The sequence below is a fragment of the Stegodyphus dumicola genome, chromosome 4 (assembly GCF_044657685.1).
Source record: "Stegodyphus dumicola isolate Sdum_Otavi_A_Nest chromosome 4, ASM4465768v1".
Classification (NCBI taxonomy): Eukaryota; Metazoa; Arthropoda; class Arachnida; order Araneae; family Eresidae; genus Stegodyphus; species Stegodyphus dumicola.
Window position 1 is genome coordinate 130,838,369 of NC_140771.1, and position 22,744 is coordinate 130,861,112.

The 22,744-nt window shown below is 31.5% G+C and overlaps 1 protein-coding gene across 3 annotated transcripts in view; it reads left to right on the top strand.

Annotated features, from left to right (window-relative positions):
* The window catches only part of LOC118204935 (DNA-dependent protein kinase catalytic subunit-like), a 601,004-nt gene that overhangs the window by 64,723 nt on the left and 513,537 nt on the right, over positions 1 to 22,744 (top strand). For all 3 annotated transcript variants that reach the window (XM_085815460.1, XM_085815459.1, XM_085815458.1), the window contains exons 9-13: positions 843 to 1,000; positions 10,558 to 10,620; positions 10,709 to 10,801; positions 18,482 to 18,564; positions 18,872 to 18,956. In XM_085815460.1, coding sequence (XP_085671586.1) covers positions 843 to 1,000; positions 10,558 to 10,620; positions 10,709 to 10,801; positions 18,482 to 18,564; positions 18,872 to 18,956 — 482 coding nt within the window. The remainder of the gene's footprint in view (positions 1 to 842; positions 1,001 to 10,557; positions 10,621 to 10,708; positions 10,802 to 18,481; positions 18,565 to 18,871; positions 18,957 to 22,744) is intronic.

Sequence of the window (22,744 nt, forward strand, 5' to 3'; positions counted from 1 at the left end):
ATAAAATAAAAACATCTGTCCTGAAGATAAGGATAGTGCTGACAGATCAACTTCCAATTCATTGCGCACAGTGGCATTAAAGATAAACAAAGGATATGCCTTTATCCATTTTTTGCAGCAATTCCACTTTTTGTTTAATGAACTTCGAAATATACTTTCGCTTTGTAGATCCTTTACATATTAGTAAATATATATCAGAAATTCTATTTGACATAATCGAAAGTTCAAGCTTACTTTTATAAAATTGCTCTAACAGTCTGCCAAAAATAATAAGCCGAATCCAATTCGAAGATTAAGGAACAATAGCTTATACTGTCTGTTATACATTAAACGCGCATACGTAAACGTATTATGCGCATGCTTAGAGGTATTGTGCGCATGCACAGAAAGTTTGTAGCTTTGAGGTCCGGATTAAAGACTTTTGACTGTAGTTATTTAAATGTTTCGTATAGGAAAAAGTATAAATTTGACCTCTTCTTCTTCTTCTTCTTCTTCTTCTTTTTTTTTTTTTTTTAGCCCAGATTGGTTTTTAGTATAAAAACAGCATTTTTATCCACACTGTGCAAGACTTTCTATTGGAAATTCTAAAGATATGCTGTTTTTAAATATTTGTAGCCCAAAGGGGCATTAACCCAAATGCTCTCAAAATGGCTCTTGAAACACGTATGTGTGTGTGAATGAAAAAAATGCCATTTTGGTTGTAACATAAAAGCTGAGAGCTTTCAGAATTTTTTTAATATTTTGCAGCATAGTTTTAAAAATATGATGTTTAGAAATACTGAATTTTTTTAAATTTTTTAATGCTGTGTAATATTTTATAATTTTCCTGTTATTTATTATAGCTGGATTGCAGTTGCTTGCATCTCATGCACCTCAGTTTGGTCTTTTTATTTTTGAAAATTGCATTGAATTGTATAAAGAACTTTTTCAGTGGGTTCTTCATAAAAACAGAGATTTGCAAAAGTTAGGCCAAAATGCAATAGTTTCTCTGCTGAAAGTAGTAAGTTTCTGTATCATAATATTGAATGTGCAGTTCAGATTGATTGATTTCTTTTTATGTTCTTGATAAAATTAAGCTACCTTTAATTTAAATTAAGGAAGAATGTGTAATGTAGTTGCATTTATTTGATTTCAAATTCTTAATACATAATACAGGATAAATGTGCATAAATAAACAAAATACTTTACTTTTAATATATACTACCCAACGTTGAAAATGTGGCACCAAGAAGGAGTGGCCAGAAAGTGATGAAACGGGGCAAAGAGAGAGTGTCATCAATGAACAATAAGTGGTCTTTATTTCAAAATGATATGCATACCAAGAATGGCATCTGCTCAGTAGGTTGTAGGACCACCTTGGACAGTGATACATGAAGCAACACTTCTAGGTACAGAGTCGATGAGACTATGGATGGTGTCCAGAGAAATCTTTATTTCAAAATGATATGCATACCAAGAATGGCATCTGCTCAGTAGGTTGTAGGACCACCTTGGACAGTGATACATGAAGCAACACTTCTAGGTACAGAGTCGATGAGACTATGGATGGTGTCCAGAGAAACAGATCTCCATTCCCTATCAATTATTTGTCACAGTTTGTCTTCTGAATGCAGGAAAGGCAGGGTCTGCAAATGGCGTCCAATCACATTCCAAATATGTATGTTTGGTGAGAGATTAGGAGAGAACAGTGGCCAGAGGGAACCATCTTTACATCTTGCAGAGCATGTTGGCTGATACAAGCAGTGTATAATCGGGCGTTATCATGCTGATAATGGGCACTCTCTGAAGGTAGTGGAGTGTCACCGGCTGCAGCAGAGCATCCACATATTTTTAGGCCTTCGTAGTACCCTAAATATGAACTAGAAGTGACCTGGAATCGTACGCAATTGTGCTGCAAACCATGATGCCATGTTGTCACATGGTGGAGTGTTCCACATTTGCTGCCAGATTGGACCTGTCTTCACATTGATGCTACACTTGTGCGTGGTGACAATCATTGGAGAAACAGAAGCGTGACTCATTTGAGAACTCAACCCTGTAGCATTCTCTCGTCCCTATCGGAGCCCGGTCCATTGCAAACGTTGGCATCTATGATGTAGGCAGGGTTGCCACGCTACCTGGAAAACCAGGAGAACCGGAAAAGTCAGGGAATTCGAAAATTGACCCAAAAATTCAGAGAAAAGTTAGGGAATTTAAATATTTTTGTCAAAATCTGGAAAAGTCAGAGAATTTCATACAACGATCCCGCCAAAAAAAGCGATTTTTACGCCGATGTCGGAAGAGAGAACTTTTTTGGCGAATTGTGTATCACGTGAGTGTCATTCGGGCAGCTGGCATAGAGCCAATTTTCGCAGCTCCAATTTGATTGTCTTTTAGAAAGGCAAAGCAACTTTCCCGCAACTTTTGGTTTCCAGTATTCTCGAGAATCGCATGTGCAGTGCATGAACTAAAGAAAGTACCTGTTCTCGTATAAAACAAAATGGGTTTAATCCTAGTACACGGTACTATGGAGGTTAGAATCAAAGAATATGTATTGTAAAGAAGGAAAACCTCTCTGCAACAGACGTGGCTCTGTTCCATCATAGAGGGAAACAGCTATGCATGCGTGATATATCTGTCGCCAAAGCTCGAAACCGGTGTCGAAGTTCGAAGGTCACGTTATCAAGAGTTCATAAAATGAATATCGTTTAAAATTTCTTTAACCACTTGCACCAAAAAGACACGAGATGCTTTTGTCTCAAACTTGCGAGCGACGTGAATACCACGTCGATAAGCATTTATTGCAAAAATGAAAATAACGTGGTGCACATGTCGCCTAACAACGAGATTGTTTATTTCTCGAGTTACAGCTCTGGATTGCACTCGCGGATGCGGGGCGGCGTAAATGAGACACTTTACCACTTGTTATATTGTAGCACACGGCTCCGCAACCGCGAAGTTTAATCTTAGCGAAAGTGGTTAAACTCTAAAGGAAAAGAAAATATTTTTTGGCCAAGTAAATTAATTCATGGATTAGTTATTTTCAGGACGAAAAAAAAACTACGAAAATCCGTTTTTAAAATTATTGCGAAAAATCCAAGAAGAAACGTCCTTTGATAAAACGTTTCTTCTTGGATTTTTCGCAATAATTTAAAAACGGATTTTCGTAGTTTTCTTTTTTGTCAAAGAACATTTCTTCTTAACACGTGTTTCTCAATTTCCTGTATACATCGCGGATAGGGAAATTCTGACTGCCAGGTTCCATCGCCAAATCGCTTGGCAAATTTTCCCTCCGCATTCTAGTGGCGTAATAGCATTTTACTTATATGGAACCTTTTCTTCTTTACATAGACATTCTTTGGTTAGAATAATCTCTATGTATGGTACAATGGGATTTGGCGACATGATGATGCGCAGTAAACGGGTCATTTTGGTCTTGGCGACAATTTTCAAAATCGTGCCAAGGCCTTACCGTATACTAGAATTTTACCGCAAAATTTTTTTAAACCTTTTTTTTTCTTTTTTTCTTTTTAATAAATACTTTGCCGTTTTGCAGTAAAATAGAAAAATAGTAATCAGTCATCTAGGCTAACCATGTAATATAACTATATTCGCTAAAATATCGTTGATTATTCTAATTCAATTTTTAAGTAATTATCTTTATTTTTATGTTATTTGTATAATTTAATGTTGCTTCTTCCCTCTAAATTTATTTATTATTAGTAAATAATATTTCCAAATTTCAGGAAGTTTTCTCTGGCGTAATCCTGAAATTAATTCTAGCAGTATGATGACATACCATCACGAAATTTAATGCACATATTTTTTCTTTATGTATGCTGCAAAATAAATATAAAATACCTCAATTTATTAAAATAGATTTCTTTCTTTCGTTTAACTTTAGAATGTCTGCAAAAAAAGGCTTTTTTTATTCCAGATTGGGAAGATTCTAATCTCAATCTTCAGCGGAGAAAACAACAACTATTATAATTATATTTGTGTTTTCAAGTGTTAAGGTGCCTTTTAAGAACATACCTCACACAAATTAAATTTACCTAAAATCTAACCTAACTATTTAGCATTGCATTGTGGTTTATAAGAATCGAATTAGCCTCATGTTGAACTGGTGATGATCATGAGTAATAATTAAATAAAACATACATTTGTTATCCAATGTATATATCTTAAATTTTATTAAGTTTCTTAAGAGGAAAATAAACAAAATTATCAAACAAAGTATACCAAGAATAATTAAGAATAAATGTCCTCTGGGATTTATTGAATAATTAAGTGAATTTGCTACACAATACAAGTAATACCATAATTAATTTACCTCTTAGCACAGCCAACGTACATTACGCGGATAGGCTGGAATTTTCTTAAAACACACCTGGAAAACCTGGAAAAGTCAGAGAATTTCATTCTCCTGTTTTAGTGGCAACCCTGTGTGGGGTCAATAGCAGTCTTAAAAGATGCCATGAGTGCAGGGCTCTAGTCACCATTTGACAGCAAATGGTTCTAGTCAATACGGGAATGTCCAGAGTGTCTTGAATATGCTGTAGAATGGAGGTGGAAGTACCTTGTAGGTGCGCTACCACTTTCTGGTGGATGCGTCGATCCACAAGTGCTGACGTCACTGTGGCAGCACCGGTACCCCTTGAACTTTTCACATTTCCTTCTTCCAACCATCGTCGCCATAGCTGGTGCATTGTGAACATATCCAGGTGAGTGTTAGCTGAGATTTGCCATATGGAGCAGCCTGCTCTTCTCGATCCGATCACCATGCTCCTTGTAAAATCGTCTGTCTGCTGGAACTGCCTCCGTTGATGATGACCTGGCATTCTCTGCTATTGCACGTGTCCTCTGAGACAAGAACAAATTTTCTATGATGATTTCCCTAGCAGAAATAATGACACAAAAATTGAACATTCTGCAGGTTCCTTCCCTTATAGCTTCTTCAACGTGTGCTGGAGAGCTGCACATTTCACATCATTCACATAACTCGTGACATGTTTCTAACCTGAAATTTGCATAATTTTTGGGCCACTTCTTCTTGGTGCTGCATTTTCAATGTTGGGTAGTGTATCTTTGAGCCTATCAATATCATCAGCTGGAATTCTAATATTCCAAAAACTTCACAGGTTTTTCAATGCCATTTCACATTTTCAGTGTCAAGTAGTGTATACTGAAACATTGAAGCACAGTTTCATTATTTTAAAACTACCCTGAAATTTAGTGTGCTTAAAAAATAGTTGAGAATATTAATGGATACATTCACGTAAAATTCTCAAAAATCACACGTGCTTATACTAGTATTAATTTCCAGTACTTAGCACGGCCACTTTAATAAATGTTGAAAGTTTAATAAAACTCTTGTTGAAAGTTTAATAAACTTTGAATAGCTTATTGAAGGATTTTGTAGGATTTGCCTACAACAGTAGAAGCTGCAGGAAAATTTCTGAAGGAATATTGTATTTTCCTTCAAAATTATTTTCTTGCTATTAGAAACAATTGCTTTGAATCTGTACTTAAAGCCTGCCATGAAATTTCTGTCAAAACAAAAGGGGGAAAAACAGGATCGAAAGTTATGAGGACTGAGATTTCTAAATTTTTTATCATTAGTTTAAATCTAGTAAAATGACAAATAGGAATTATAGAATTAAAAGTGTGAAATTGCTTTTTTTTTGTATTATGAAGTAATGAAATATTTTGTACATTAAGAGAATTAAAATTTATGAAAAAGCTAAATATTTACCATATATTTTGGTATATAAGTCGAAAATTTTGGAACTGTTTACAAAACTACAGGGATTTATAGGGATTGGCTTATATACAGGAACTGCAGACATATTCTCTTATGACCTTATAATGCTCCATATAGCAGATTTTATGTTAAAATATTTCAAAAATTTTTGAATGGTATTGCCATTGTTCAAAAAATTAACAAATAATTTTTAAAAGGCTAATTTATATATGCATTTCAGCATATGCAGCATTCTGATATTTATTGGATGAATAATGGATGTACAATATGGAGGAAAGAATAAGGTAAAGATGTTATCTTATTCTAAAATGTTCTGCAGCATTTGCAGATGCCAAAAATCGGTGGTCTCATTTTGGAATATGTGATATTAGTTGAAACTTTTCTGCAGATGTTGTCAAAGTATTTTCACAATCTGCCAGAAAAGATCAGTTTTATAAGCCTTAAATTTGCTCTGGAGATAATTTTTCACTACTAGTAAGTTTGATGAATTCATCTGCAAATTGTTCAACTGCTTCAGTATCAACTGAAGAGCTTTTTGTAAAATTTTTGTCATATCACCGTATAACACTGCAATTTTTAAATTTGAAACCAACCTATGGAATATCTGTGCTCAGTTTTCAAGTCCATTTTCTCATTATATATTTTAGTTACAGCCATTAGTAAACACTTCGCCCTAACTGTAGCCATTCTCATGCATTCAGTTATCACTTTGTCATAATCACAGACTTTTAGCTTATTGAAGGATTTTTCTGTTATTCATTGCAGGCAAAGGGTATTATTTAACCCCTTGAGTGGTGACTAATCACAGAAATCTTATGCTGTAGGATATTTTGGCAGTAGAACAAAGCCCACAACTATCCACCATATGAGCTACATAAATGTAGTATTTTTAAGCTCTCTTTCAAGTTTAGAAAGCTTAAGGTTTCTTTTTTCTTATTTATCCCTTCAAAACCATAAAATAGGTTATTAAATTCTAAAGGGAAAAGGTTTGTTTTGTTATGCTTATCAGGCAGATACAATTTTATAATTTAGATTTGACTTTTTCCTTTCGAAATCTATTTAAATTGGCTGACTGAAAGCAGATTTCTTAGCAGATTACACAAATATATACAGTAGAATTCCTTTTAACATGACAGCAACATTATTTTGCCATTCTGGATAAGAGATTTTTCTGGATATCTAAATATAAATTTCTAGAACTTACTTTCTACAGATAGCTCTGTGATACAGTGTACAGCAGGAACATGAGTTGCAGAAATGTAATATAAATGTCTTTTACATTTAAATTTAGCTTATTATATATTTTATATCATAGTTTACATTTTGAATTTAAATTTAAATCTTCAAAAATGATGTTATTTTGATATTGCTGGCTTGGTGCTAGTCGAGATATTTTACTGTATATAAAATAATTTAGATGCTCTAGATGAAAATACTTGCAATCCAGTTGAGCAAATTTTTCTTTCAATTGACATCATATTTTAGATGCAAAACATAAATTGATGTTAAACATGCCTATTCCTTAATGAATTTTTGCATTTTTTAACACATGAAAAGAGAAAGTACAACCACAGACACTAAGCTTGCAAGCAGCAGGAAGTGAGATCAGGAATGTGATGTGTCCGAAATAATTACCCAGTTCAGAATAATTTAGTTTTAGCTTAGTATATTTTTTTTTAAATTGGATGATACTAAATTTTATTTAAAAATTTGAATTTATTGGCTGAAGAATTATGAAAGTGCCTGTGTCCTTATCGTTTTATAAGTATCATGTGAGTGAGATCGATTTTTAAATTATGCAGTTTAGAGTGATTTATTATAAGCAGTTACTATTTTTAGGATGGGAAGGGAAAGTAACAAAATTAAAAAGGAGAGTTAAGGGTCTATTAAAATTAAAGTTGGTATTTTAATATTACTTTTTATCTCGCATATATATTATAGGAAAAAGTTGAGGCATAAATTGATTTATTTAATTATGACAAAGCACATGAAGGCTATCTATTTAAGTGGAGAGATGTCTTCAAGGATAACTTTCTAAGAGAAAATGGCTTGTATACATGAGCTTGTTCAGCTACTTTATTGCTTGGCCACTGGTGGGCCTTTTGAGGTATAGGAATGAGACTAGTTAAATTATATGCAAAATGAAAAAATTTAAATTGATTAGTAACATAGTTCTACACATGAACAAAATATGAATATATTATAAATGTATAAATGTGAGATAAGTACATAAATTCACTTTTAAGATTTTTCCCAGTTTAATGGAAGAAATCTGTTTTTTTCAGACAATATTTTATTTGTGGCTTTTTTGTTATTTTTGTTCCATTGTGAAAATTTAGTTTCAAGGATTCTATCAAAGACCAGCTAAACACATAATTATTATAGAGCTACTTTTAGTATGTAATATGCCCTCACTTCATTAAGAATTTGGCATGTTAAGAGATTATGTGAATCTTTCCAATAGTTTTCTATATCAAGTATTTAGTGCAGGTGTTTCATAGCTGAATCAAGACAAATAAATCCGTGTTATGTATTCATCATATACTTTTAGGTAAATGTCAACTTATGAAGTCCTTATCACAGAGGAAACAGTGCATAATTCTCATATTAATTTTAAGTGAGTCCCTAGTATTGATTTCTGATATTGCTTGAAAAGAGTGTTGCAAACCTATCCTTGAAATCAATTCTTATCTATGAAAAAACTTGATTTTTCTTCTTTTATTAGGTGTCACAGTTTCATTGAAATTTATGCTAAATTGAAGCATTAAAAGTATTTATTTATACAATTTTGATATTTATTAAAAAAATATTTTCGAGAGTTAAAAAATTCAAAAGATTTAAAGATCTAACTTTTCTTTATTAAACCAGATCTAACGTTTCTTTGTAGTTGTTTCTTTGTTAAATCTAACTTTCTTTGATTCTTTGTAACATTCCCAATTGTTAAATACTTAATTTATCAGATAGCATGATTAATTATAATACAGTAGGAGGTCTGAAATCCGGATATCCAATATCTGGACCTTCAGATTAGCAGTAATTTTGTTTTTAGAATTCTTTAGTGAAAAGGGAGAAAAAATTCCAAGAGCAGCTTTGGGATATGCTGAACATTCCATGGATGCACAAGAGATATTTTTTCACAGTAAAGCATGCAAAGGTTTCTTATTCTTAATTTCACTTTGATATTAAATGAAACACCTCCATGTCAAAGGAACAGAATCATTTATTGGTACAAATCTGTATAATCAATACTTTGGCTAATTAATCATATGCAGTCAATAATTTAGATAAATTTTTGCTTGCCACTCATATTGAACCAAAACATTCTGCCAAAGCTCATCAGTGGTTTTACACCATCTGAATGACTTAAAACCCTGTTGCTAATCTTACAAACCATATTTTATTATTTTTTGCTTTCATCACTACATGACTATCAAATCATGTCAGCTTGAATAATGCCTCATGTAACGATGTCATCATGCAGCAAAAATATTCTTTTAAATAATAAAAATTTTATAAATATTAAACAGTATGGTAGCCTTTCATGCTAACATTACAGTTGGTGATGATTACTGATTTCAGCTAACTGCAACGGGAAGAGGTGAGTGTGTTGGTGAGGAGAAATGTAAGAAATTTCTTCCATCGGCAAAAAATTGATTTTGTAAATATTCATTGGCCAAAAGATTACATTATAGTGCTGTTTGAACTGAGAATAACTAATTTATTGCTAAGAAAAGGGTCACGTTTATGTGGGATTTTATTTATTTGGGACTTGGATAAGCTTTAAGAAGCATTTGCGGAAAATAGGTATAAGTAAAATAATCAACTAAACTAATATAGCTCATGCTTAAGCTCCTCGGCGCATAATTGAAAGAAGACAAAATTTAGTGGAACATGTTTTTGTCACTAATCTCATCATGCATTGCCAGCAGTTTGTACTGGATGCTAGCTGAGTTTTATGATAATAGCTGTGAATTTGAAGTTTTTGAATATTGTAGACAAAAAGTGAAATTTTCTAATTAATGGGCTTTGGGGAAAAGTGGTAGTAAACGAAGATAATATAACATAAGTTTTTCATTACAGTGATAATGCCCTAATCATAAATCAACTAATGGGCATTGAAATCTGTAATTTGGTTCTAACTGTAGAAAATATCACTATTAATAGTGAAAAAAGTTACAAAGAAGTTCTCGGTATAGTATTTGAACAACGGAACTTTTAAATGAACAAGAAATTATGGTCTATAAAAATAAAGTATTAGGACAAAAACAAAGCAATGTAAAAGAATTTTTAGCAAAAGAATTAAGAAGCAATGTAAAAGAAAGAAATGCTTAATAAAGCAAACAAATATTGAGTTTTTTTTGTAAATTTTATTTCCTCCAAAGGTCATAAATACTTCATTATTTCATTAACAACTGTTTCATATTTTTAATTTTTTAATTTCTACTTGTCATACTTGTCATCTGACTAGATTTAAACTGATGGTCTAAAATGCTGAACATTACAAAATTTGCAGCAAATATTTTTATATGGACTGCAGATTTTTGAGAAGGAGAGTCATTAAAAAAAGTGCATTTGTTTTAAGTCTTTAATTTTTACATGGCCAATATGTTGCTCTTATTAATGTGATTAGCAACATCTTGAGAGTATTGTATTGGACATGTAAGCTAACGATCTAGAGCAAATGAAAGTAATCACTAGGAAGTATGAAACTGTTCTAGAAAAGTGGGATATAATCAATTAGTCAGTCAGCTGTTATCTTTATAATATAACTGATTTGTTTTATTTATTTATTTATTTATTTTTTAATTGATTAGGTATCTGAAATGCTGATGACTAAGTTTACAGAAGATAAGAATTTTTGTATTAAGGTCTTTAAGGTGAGAAAATTTGCAGCTATTTACTACAGTTTTATTATTTTTCTAATTGTACAGGTGTAACATATGAATAATGTTTTAAATATTACAGTTTTTCATGGATAAATTTCAAGAAATATTCCTTTCAAGTTTCAATTCTAAGGCACTTTATATTGCAGTAATTGGATATGGTCTTTTTGCTGAGGTGAGTTCAGCTATGTATAACATTCTGAAATTTTTGAATTGGCATATATCATCTGTGGATTTACAGAAAACAAAGTTTATTACATTAAAAATTTTATTATGCACTAAAACGTTAGTTATCTGAACTTAATAAAGTGCATCTGCATAACTAGCAAATTTAGGTAAATGAATTCCCTTTTATCTTGGTGTCTTTTATCAGATAAATAATGAATCAGATGCAAGTGAAAAGAAAAGATGGTGTTGCAAAAAATCCTGAAAACTGATCAAGGAAATTTTTTACCCTCAGTGATGAACATTTTTAGTAGCAGGAGGTTACCAAGTGGTGTAAATAATTGCTTTAATTTGAGAAAAAATTTATATTAGCAGTTAATTATAATAATTATTATACCATTTATTAATTTTTGTTCATTTTTATTTGCAGTATATAACAATAATTATACATAATAAATTATTTCAATTTGTAGTTCAGATTCTTCACTTAAAATGCATGTTTCTTTCAAAAATATACCTTTATAATTATGAGTGATCATTTCTTATATAAAAAATATAATTCATTAAAAATGAATAACAAAAACTGTTGATAAATTTATCATGTTAGTTTTTACATAATGTGCGAGTACAAATTTTACCTGAAATCTTTTGTTGGTGTGAAGCAGATCAGAAAATTTTTATCTATATTTTTGTCAAAAATATGAATGACCTGATTTTACAGTATGCATAGACAAAAACTTGTTAATGGCTTGCTTTGATGCCAATGGAGATTGCTTAATTTTTTTTTTGTTAATATCCAGTGAGGGGTCTTTGATAACATTTTTCACTCTTATTTTAGTCCTAATATCTCATCATATGAATTTTCATGTTAATTTTTGTAACACTGTGTACAACAATATTATTATTTCAAGTTTGGAAAAGCTTCGTGTCACATTCTAAAAAATGTTGATTTTTTTAAGCTATTTCATAACAGGTGAATCTTTGTTTTCATTTTTTGCAGTAATTTTTGTTAGACCAGTGGGAACTAAACAATTCAAATAGTAGATTCTTAAAAAGTTGCCAATCATTTTTAGCATTTGAGGTGCATCGTAGAGGGAAGTATCACAATCTACATTTTTGTCATAATTCTTCATTTTTCAGAGTCAGAAGCTTGAAATGTAATTATTTTGAAATTGCATACCAAACTTCTTTTGTCTGTAATCCATACATTGTAGAACAGATTTTGCACGGGATGGCAGATAAATAATCTAATACCACTGTAAATTTTTGATATTCATGTGTGTATTGCAGTTATCAAATCAAGATTAGAACTACTCTCTTTTTGGTCAAAGTTCTGTATTTCATTTTCATAGCATTCAAAGAAATTTAATATTATCCTGGATTTATGATTAGATTCTTTGAAAGTAGAGTTTATATGTATTTTTAAGCATCTTGGCTTTTGAAATTTTCATTGCATTTAGAGCCTTAAGCATCTGGTTTAATTCATATTGATATATGCAAGAACTGTTACATCTGATAATTTTCCGCTAGTGTATTTCTTATCTTTAACTTATAAGGTATTTCTCCTGCAGCCTTGGCATGCCTTCATGATGGGGTGGTCTGCACACTGGACGCGTATTCCAGAGGTCCGCAGTTCGATTCAGGCGAAGGTGTTGCTAATTTTTCATCTCTATGGCTTCGAAAAAATCCTAATGTCTCTACAGTGGGGCCCGAACTAAAAAGATGTTGGATGATGATTCTCCTCACCCAGGATTTGACAATTTTAATTGTTGTTTAATTGTTTACAGTTTTAATTACAATTTTAATTATGTTTAATTTTAATTGCTTGACAATTTTAATTGTTGTGACAAAAGATATCATCTCAAACTTCCCCCCAATGTCACGACATCAGGTATGAAACATTTTCCCGATTCTTCAAGTTTTTATTTTCTGAAGGAATGTTGTTCTTTAATCTGTCCAAAGCAATTTATTGTTCAACAATTAAAACCCTTTTTGCCTACTAGCAGATTATGGTTTCTATGAATGAATAACCTTTTCTGCAATGTATCTTCAACATCTTTAATCTTGGCTTTTCTGAACTCACTCCTTTTATTAAAATTATTTTCATCATTAAAATTTATTGAGATTTCTTTTTTTTAATATATAGATTTGAATAAATTGCATTTCCAGCAGTTATCAGTTTAGCTCTATCAATTAAATTTATCCAAATCTTCAATGTAGAATGCCTTATAGCTTACTGCAATTATGTCAAAAAGAGTTTCCAATTCTGGAGCTGCCAAAAGATCTACAAAGCGAAAGCATGTTTCAATGTCCATCAAACAGAAAGCTGAATTGCTGTAAAAAATGGATAAAAGCATATCCGTCTCAAAATTATACGACGAGTATGGCATTTTAAAGTCAACTGTATATGACATAAGCAAAAAGAAAAAGGAACTTTTTGAATTTTTTGTTGATTCCAACACCCCACTTAATAAAGTAAACAAATAAATATTAAGCTTTTTTTTGTAAATTTTGATACCCTTTAGATCATAATTGCTCTTTATTTCATAAATTACGATTTCATAATTTAAATTGTATAATTTCTGCATGCCATCTTACCAGATTTAAATTGATGATCTATAATCCGGTAAAACCCCTAATCTGGAATCGCCGAAGTCCCGACGAGTCTGGATTACACACTTTGCACTGTATTAAGATTTTAATTATTTGAAGTATGAATTTGTTATTTTCATTAAAAATTAGCATGAATAACGCATCAGAAAAATCTATCAGTGGTGCTAACTAACTTACAGTGTGATATAAATCTTATTCAAAGATGTAAAAATTCAGATTTAATTAACTTTTATTCATACTTGTCAAAAAGTAAATACAAGCTCAGTTAAGAATTTTTGTACTAAGAATAATCATTTTGTTTGAGTACATTTATTTGAGTGCAGTTGCTGCCCCCCAGTTAAAAATTAATAGCAAAAAATAGATTGATTGATAAGCACCTACAATCCATAATGAAGATAATTTCTAGCAGTGTCTCTCCAAAACTACAAACTTTATTAAAATCAAAACACAATCAAGTTTCGAGCTATAGTAAGGAAATAAAAGAAGTTTGATTATTTATATATAAACATATGTATTTTTATTCATGCATCAAAGTGAAATTTAAATTTATTTAAAATATTTTGTTTTTTGTTAATATATTTATCGAAATTATTATACAGTACAAAGTCCGAGATCTAGACTCTTCAATATTCCAGATTTGGGAATTTTATGGATATTAAATCTTCACTTCAGATCTCAGTAGTTGACAGTAGAAATTATAAAATCAAAAATATGAAATATTGGTTTATGAATGTAATGAAGCATTTATGAACTTAAGGGAATAAAAATTTACAAAGAAAAAGCTCAATATTTATTTGTTTGCTGTATTAAACATTTCAATGTAAGTTGTATTAATTTGCTTTGTTTTCTGTGGTATTTAATTTTTATAGCATTTGTGGTGTTTTTGTCACATATTTTCTCATTAATTTTGTAGATAGATATTTCTTGTTCATTTGTAAAGTGCCACTGTTTAAGTAATGTAATTGCCGTTTCAGGAATTCATACTAAATTGTCAATCAAAATTTTTTGTTCTCAACAACCTCTGTCACTTGCTTCACTATTGCTAGTAATATTTTTGGAATTTAGAACCATACTACAGCCATACCATTAGTTGATTAATGACTGTGGAATTGCCATGTAATGTTATATTATTTTCATTTTTTACCACTTCTCTGCGAATTCCATTAATTAGAAAAATATCACATTTTGTTTTTGATGTCTCAAAACCTTCAAAATTGCGGTTATAAACGTAAGTTTAGATAACATTCGCTTTACACTAATGAAAATATATCATAAATTTGGCAACTAAAGACATGTTGTTCCACTATATTTTATTTTGCTTCTCTCACTAGCTGACAGTTTAGTTATTTATTATACTTTCACGTCTTTCCCACACATATAGCTAAGGCTTATATAAGTCCTGAATAATTAAATTCCCATGCATGCTTAAGGCCCACACTAGACATTTTGCAATATTGTGCAATCTCTGTGTATTAAAGTCTGCTACCAGCACCTCCCTAAATTTTAAAAATTTGCTGTCCCTAAATTTTGTGTTCCAGGGCCACCCTAAATTCTAAAGATTTCCCATCCCTTAGTTTTGTTGCTTGATGCTTCTCTAAATTCCAAAACTATTTCCTCCCCTAAATTCTGCCACAGCAAATCTGGTACAACTCCTGGGCTTATATGAATAAAAGATCAGTTATTCTTATTTACAACAGCACTAAATGTTAATTTTTTGGCATATGAGTATCATTCATAAAATCTATTTTTTGCATGTGGAAAGAAGTTTATGTTAAATTCCTCCTCGTCAACACACTCATTACTTTGCAGTGGAGTTAACTGAATTTGTAATCATCCCAATACCTAATGTCAGCATAAAAGGTTACCCTGCTGTTTGGTATTCAGTTACAGTCAAAAGTCGTTAATCCAGACTCGTTGGGACTTCGGCGATTCCGGACTATCGATTTTTCCGGATTATAGATCATCAGTTTAAATCTCATAAGATGGCATGCAGAAATTCTAAAATTAAAAATATGAAACCGTAATTTATGAAATAAAGAACAATTATGATCTAAAGGGTATCAAAATTTGCAAAAAGAAAAAGCTTAATATTTATTTGTTTACTTTATTAAACATTTCTTTTAATGTAAGTTGTTTAAGTTTTGCTTCGTTTCATGTGATAATACTTTCTCTTTAATTCTATTAAAGAGACATAATTTCTTGTTCAGTTACAAAGTTCCGCTGTTCAAGTCCTATAATTGCTGTGTCAAGAACACCGACTAATTTGTCAATCGAAATTTTTTCGTTTTCAATAACCTCTGTTACTTTTCTTCGCTATTGGAAGCGAATTATAATGACGAGGAACTTGTTTTAAATCATATCAAAGACGGAGCATATCGAGATGAAATACTACATTTGGTAAGGAATTAATTATAAGCCAAATAAAAACATCTGCGCTGAAGATAAGGATAGTGCTGACAAATCAACTTCCAATTCATTACGCGCCCGCCGTGGCGTTCCCCCCGCCGAGCAGCGTGAAATTGATAAACAGATTTCGGATTTCAAAACATACTTTTGCTTTAGATCCTTTACATATTAACAAAATATATATCGGAAATTCTATTTGATATAATCGAAAGTTTAAGCTTACTTTTATAAAATTGCTCTTACAGTCTGCAAAAAATAATAAGCCGGATCCAATTCGAAAATTAAGGAACAACGCAATCATCAACATTAACTGAAATATATAATTAGATAATTTTAGCTTATACGTCCATTATACATAAAACGCGCATGCGAAAACGTATTCTGCACTTGCGCACACTCATATGCGCAGTCGTAAAAGATCTTACGCGCACGCGTAAACGGCTATGCGCATGTGTCAACGTGGCGCATGCGCAGAAAGTTTTTAGTTTTGATGTCCGGATTATAGATCATTCCGAATTATGGGTGTCCGAATTAACGACTTTTGAGTGTACTAATATATTTAAAAAAAAAAAAAAAAAAAAAAAAAAGGTTTTCACATTGAGTCATTTCTCAAGCTGCGGTGTGTCATGTGAAGATAAAAACAGAAAATAATAAATGATAATTTCCTGCATTGGCATCAGGGTAATAAATTATTTAAATAGATGTAAAATCAACAATGTTTCAATGTAGAATGTTTTGGTTTGAAATGCATGTTTAACAAAAGGACAGCTATGGAGCCAAACTATTGGTCATACAGATTTATGCTAATGAGTGATTGTATCATCAATATGGAGATATTTTATTTGGTGCCGAAGTGAAATTAAGAATCAGGGCTCTCCATGTTTTGTTATAAAAAAATTTGTGCATATATAAAATATACAAAAAATATTTTAAAAAATTCTGGAGGTCTGGATTTTAGATCATTCCGGATATTGAACATCTAGATTTCAGACTTTGTACTGTATTTAGCTTATAATACAATAATACACTGCTGGCCATTAAAATTGCAGCACCAGGAAGGAATGATCTGACGAATGTCAAAATCACATGTAAGGGAGAAGAAGTTGGGATATGCAAATGATTATTATTTCACGGATTTAGATGACACAGGAGATAGAAACAACATCTGAAGCATTGCAGAAAAGAAAAGTTATATAGTGGATTTCTTATTCGGAAAGTGCTTTGTAAGGTTGGAGTTTGCCCAGAATATCGTGTTATGCCTCGAATAAGAAGAGGAAATGCCTACTAGGAAGTTTTGAAATTTGATAGAGGCAACATCGTTGCCTGTTGAAAGTGTAGATTATCATTCCATGATATTGCTGGTCGCACTGGTTGACATCCAACCACTGTCATGTGAATATGGAATCGATGGATTACTGAGAGTCATACTGAATGGCATGCAGGATCTTAGCACCCTCCCATGACTAATGCCCAAGAGGACAGACATATTGTGATGTCAGCCCTGTAAAATTGTATGACCACATCATGAACCATAAATCAGGAAATGGGCATGTTTACAGCACGCCCAGTATTAGCTCGTAAGGTGTCTTGACATTTGTAGCAGCGTGGACTATCAGCAGGGTGACCATTACTTCGACTTCCCTTGACAATACAGCATAGAGAGAGACGGTGACTTTGGTGCACCATATAACAAAGCTGGGTACAGGAATGGCACAATGCTGCCTTTTCAAATGAGTCCCAGTTCTACTTGCAGTATTCTGATGGCCGTATATCTGTCTGCAATGTCTGAGGAGATCGCACATCACCTGCTTGAATTTGATATCGACATAGGGGGCCCTGCACCTTATGTGTTGGTTTGGGCAGCCATTGGGTACACGATATGCACATTTCTAGTTCGGATTGATGGTAATTTGAATGCAGATAGGTACATTTCTGACATTTTATTGCGTCCAGTGGTTGTGTCCTATTTTCAAGGCCAAAACATCATGTTCAAACAAGATAATACAAGATCGCATGTTGCATGTTGTGATCTGACTTTCCTTGATACACAGGGTGTTCGATTGCTGACCTGGCCTGCACACTCTACAGATCTGTCACCCATTGAAAACATCTGGTCATGGGTTGCTGAGAGACTAACCCGTGACCCCTCTCCAGCTAATACAGTTGATGAAGTATGGCATAAAGCAACATGAAATGAGTTGCCCATTTCTGTCATCCAAGCCCAGTTTGACTCCATGCCTAATGGGGTAAAGGCCATTTAAGCTGCCAGGCGTGGCAGCTTAAAAAAACAAAACAAACAAAAAACTCAGTTGTGCAATAGCCCTAGTGGGCCACAGCCTGCAGTGCCCCGAAATCTACTTTCTTGACCTTGGAAGGGGTGGCAGCTGTTTCAACTAATTTCTCACCCTTTTAAACCTGCAAAATGCTTACAAATTTAATCATTTTGTCTTCATGCCATACTATTTACTTGCAATAAATATCTTTTTTTTTTTTTTTTTTCGTATTTGTTTTCCTTCAATTTTAATGGCCAGCAGTGGTGGTTCGCAACAGCAAATTTAAAGGGTTAATATTTATAAAAGCTATTTAATATGATTAATGAACTTTGGATAATTATTTAAAGCAAATTTTAGACATTTTAAAAATATTTTTTAAACTTTTAATTTTCTTTTAGCCTTGTAAGATTTGTTTGGATGAAAATGATGTGAAAACAATGTTCCAGAATATCATTCAAAAATGTGAACATATTTTTTTTAGGTAAATTTTGTCTTCTTTAGTTGTTCTCTTTTGTAGAATTTTTAAGCTATATTAAGTCAATTTTTCCATTTTGTGTAATAATATTTTGACTAATTTAATAATCCAGAAATTAGTTTAAATCTTCATACATAAAGAATAAATGATTTTTAGTAAATTAATGCAATATGCCACTTTTTTTTAAAGTTTATCATGTATTTGCAAGGAATTAAGTGTTGTTGTTTAATAAAATATAAATATAGAATAAAAATTTATATCTATTTGAAAATCCAGAAGATTTTTAAAAACTTTTTTTAAAAATTATTTTTAGTGAGACTGAGGATTTAGATGACAAAATAATGATATTGTCAACTTACATCGAATCATTGGCTTCAATAATTTCTGCTATTGATTATGTAAGTTTTTTTTACCATTGTTTTTTAATTTTGAATTATAAAATTTAGACATTAATTCATTGATTTATAATCTGATTATAAGTATTGAATATGCTATTAATAAATATGTTGAACTATTTTTTGACTTCTGTTCTTAGTTCTTATTTCTAAAAAGATTTTAACACTAGAATGGCAGGAAAGTCTTACATACTTGGAACGCCAGTAAGGGGTCATTTTGACCCTTTGATGTGAAAGTACTGAAATAACAATGATAAAACAATTTTAAATGCTATACATTGGCACAAATATGTACTTTATATGTATTTCATAATTTATATTTAATATCATATGATAATTTATTGACTTAAAATACTGTAAATGTATCGAGTACATGGCGATTAATTGGATCATACTACAATTACTCAAATAACTCAATTTGATATAAGAATTTCAAATAAATGGTTTCACAAATTAAAACTAATGTTAACTAAAATAAAACACAATTTATATGATATTTTATTTAATTAATATAATATTTTTTATGCACTTAATCGGAGGATGATTCACTCTATAAATCCAGAAATGAGAAATGTTCTCGGATGTTTCAGTTATATCATTATGTGTGTAGCTGAATGGAATATGTAAAGCATTTCATTTCAATTCTATTTAATGTTTAAAATATTAGAGATTACACATACATATTAAGAATTAATGCAGTTATTTTGTTAATGCAATTAATGCAGTTTGATACAAAAATTATTTTTAACAATTTTTTCAGTGTATTTTCAACACACAATTTTGTAACAAGATGCACAATATTCTTGAGATTTGTTTCCATTGCATCACTGTACTTGACACTTTTTTCTCTTTATATCCGTTTTCTTTTCATGTGTTTTTTCTTGAGACTCAGGAAACATCTTTGGGAGTTTTGAAGCCATATGTAACACTCTTAACTCCTCTCCTAATTTCAGTCGAAAATCTCTCCTATTAATGTGTTTTCTGTTACACTTTTATAAATTATCCAGGCACTCAAAGCTGCATGATCCAAAATATTGAAAAAGATATGTACAATTGATAGTCTAGAAGCCGATTTAACTGAATATCCACACCATACTTTGTTGCGTTGTAAAATGCTATTGAATCAGGCAACTTTTTGAGACTGTCTTCAGTTTTTACTGTGTAATGTAATGAACTCAGTAGAAAAACGCTTTTGTTTCTTTTGCCTTGATAGATGGTAAATGTGATATTATCATGTTCCACTATTGACTATGAATAAAGATTACTATGCGTATTTTTCAAAGATATAGGAGTTTCTCTTCTGTTCTATTTCATTGTGCCGACCATAGTTGTATTTTTGATTTTAGCATTTCTGCTAATTTAATGCTAGTAAAATAGTTTTGCATGGTAATATTCCTCCCTTTGTTTAGATGTGGCTCCGTTAATTTTATGACAACATTTTCAGATGTAATTTGCTATTTCATCTTTTCCTAGATAAGGATATCCATTCGAGAGGGATTTAGTATCAACGTCAACAGATAACCAAAATTTTATTCCAAATTTATTAGGTTTATTAGGCATATATTGTGTAAATCTACACCTAGGTTTAGATGGGAATAATTGTTCATCAACTCTAATATTTTGTCCTGGCTGGTAGCTCGTTTTGCAGTTTTCATTAAATTTTTTCCACATGTCTGATGCAAGAGCAAATCAAGAGTAATCAAGCAGATCTTCTTGTCTTTTCATTGAACCTTAGAAATTGTTTTATTTTTTTGAATCTGTCTTTTGATATAGTTTCTTTGCAAAATGGTATTCCCCATGCTTCGGACCACAAAGAATATAAATCTAAACCCTTTGCTCCTATTATTCCTCAAACAAGCAATATAGTGATGAGCATCTAACTCAGCCAGAGATAACTTCCAGTCTTTATTTCCAAGTTGTTGATGGGTTTCGGATTCTGTATATTTCTTTATATGCAGCAAGATATCATTATCAATAAAAAGCTTGAAAGCACTAGACACTTTGTCCTCAGAAACATGACTCTTTGCAAAAGATGTTGAACCTGCTGTTTCTTTTAGAACATCATAAGCAGGAACTCGGCCACAGACTGAATTTTTGGAATTTATTTCATTCCTTATAGTGTTATCAGGAGCTGTAAAAACAGTTTTGCAAATACCCTGATCTGTTTTCGGCCGTTTTTTTCTGCTGAGTTCTTCGTTTATTTCGCTGTCCTTGGATTCACTAATAGTTTGTGTCAGGAATTCATCTTCAGTTTTTGCACAAAAATTATCAATTTCACCTCCGTCAGACTCATTTTGAAGTAGCTCCTGCAACAACTTTTTAATTTCTTCATCCATAAGACCTCTTTTCTGCTTATTAGACATGTTTTGTAAAAGTTGAAAAAAGTAGAAAAATATCAAGACTTTCATAAAATGATAAAGAATATATTTTAGCATATGATTCTTACAGTGTAAAGGAAAGGTGATAATGAACTTGATGGCAGAATTCATATGTACTGAAATATTGATTTGGGATTACCAAGAATACATCTGTCCTAACTGTTATCACCTGCAGTAAGTAAGCTGAACTAACAAACTGGAAAATATATCTGTAAAATAAACTATTTCTGAAAAGAAATGTAAGCATGAAAAAACCCTGCATCTATCTTCCTTGCTGTATTATCTTCAAATGAATAAATAATTGCAGTCAAAGGAACAACTTATGTAAACATTACAAAGTAGTGAGATCACCTAGGTTTTTATCCCTCTAGAAGATAGTATGAATGCAATCGAAAAATCCTTATCAGTGAATGATTTTCATGGGTTATTTGACAATGCCTCGAGCAGAAAGAGTAAATGAGTCAAAATGAGCCCTATCCGCCGTTCTAGGAAAGCATGCCAATATTTCAAAAACTAAAAAAACCTAGAATGCTGAATTTTTTTTTTTTTTTTTTTACAAATATTTGTTATCTGATTAGGAAAAGTAAAAAAATTCCAAACGATTTCTTCCAATAAAACAAAATTAATCAACGGTCAAAAGTGTTAGGGGGTCAAAATGACCCCTACCGCTGTTCTAGTGTTAAAGTTATTGTCATGCTATTTGAAAAATATCTGTTACAAATATTGATCTGATATGAAATTTATTTGTAATGTAAATCAGTAGTTCTTAGCTACTCTTTTTGACAAAATGGTGGGCAAGTATTGATTTACATTGCTAATTATTTATTACCAGCATTTTTAGGAATATTATTTTATGTACTTTCTAATTATCTAAGTACTTTCTGATTGTCTATGTCCCTTGGTTTTAATTTTTGGTAATAATGTCATGTTTCTAATGCGTTTTCAAGTATGCACGTGGTAATAATTAACCCATGCATGTGTGTACCACGCACATGTTTGAGTACATGTAATAAAGCCATTCTTTTTTAAAATTATTTTTCTGTATTTGATTATTTTTACATATGTGCCAATTCATACTTTTTTATTACCAAACTGAGTGTGCTGTAATTTATAGCACACCCAGGTGGGTTTCAGTTTAATTATATATAGGTATGTGATATTTTAATGCAGTCATAGTGGCTGAGGGTGAAGGCATGATGATGTAGTTAACCCAACTGAGCTTGAAGTATGACAAATCTTCATGCATTTCAAACTATTTCGTGCTAGACAGTGTACTTTTTGGTCACAGTTAAATGTAATAATTTTTATGTACACTGGTTTTAAAAGTACAACAACAAACTCTTATAACTGCTCCTGCTACTGAAAGCAACTGTGATGTTTTGTAACTATTCTAATTGTTACAAAATAATTGTT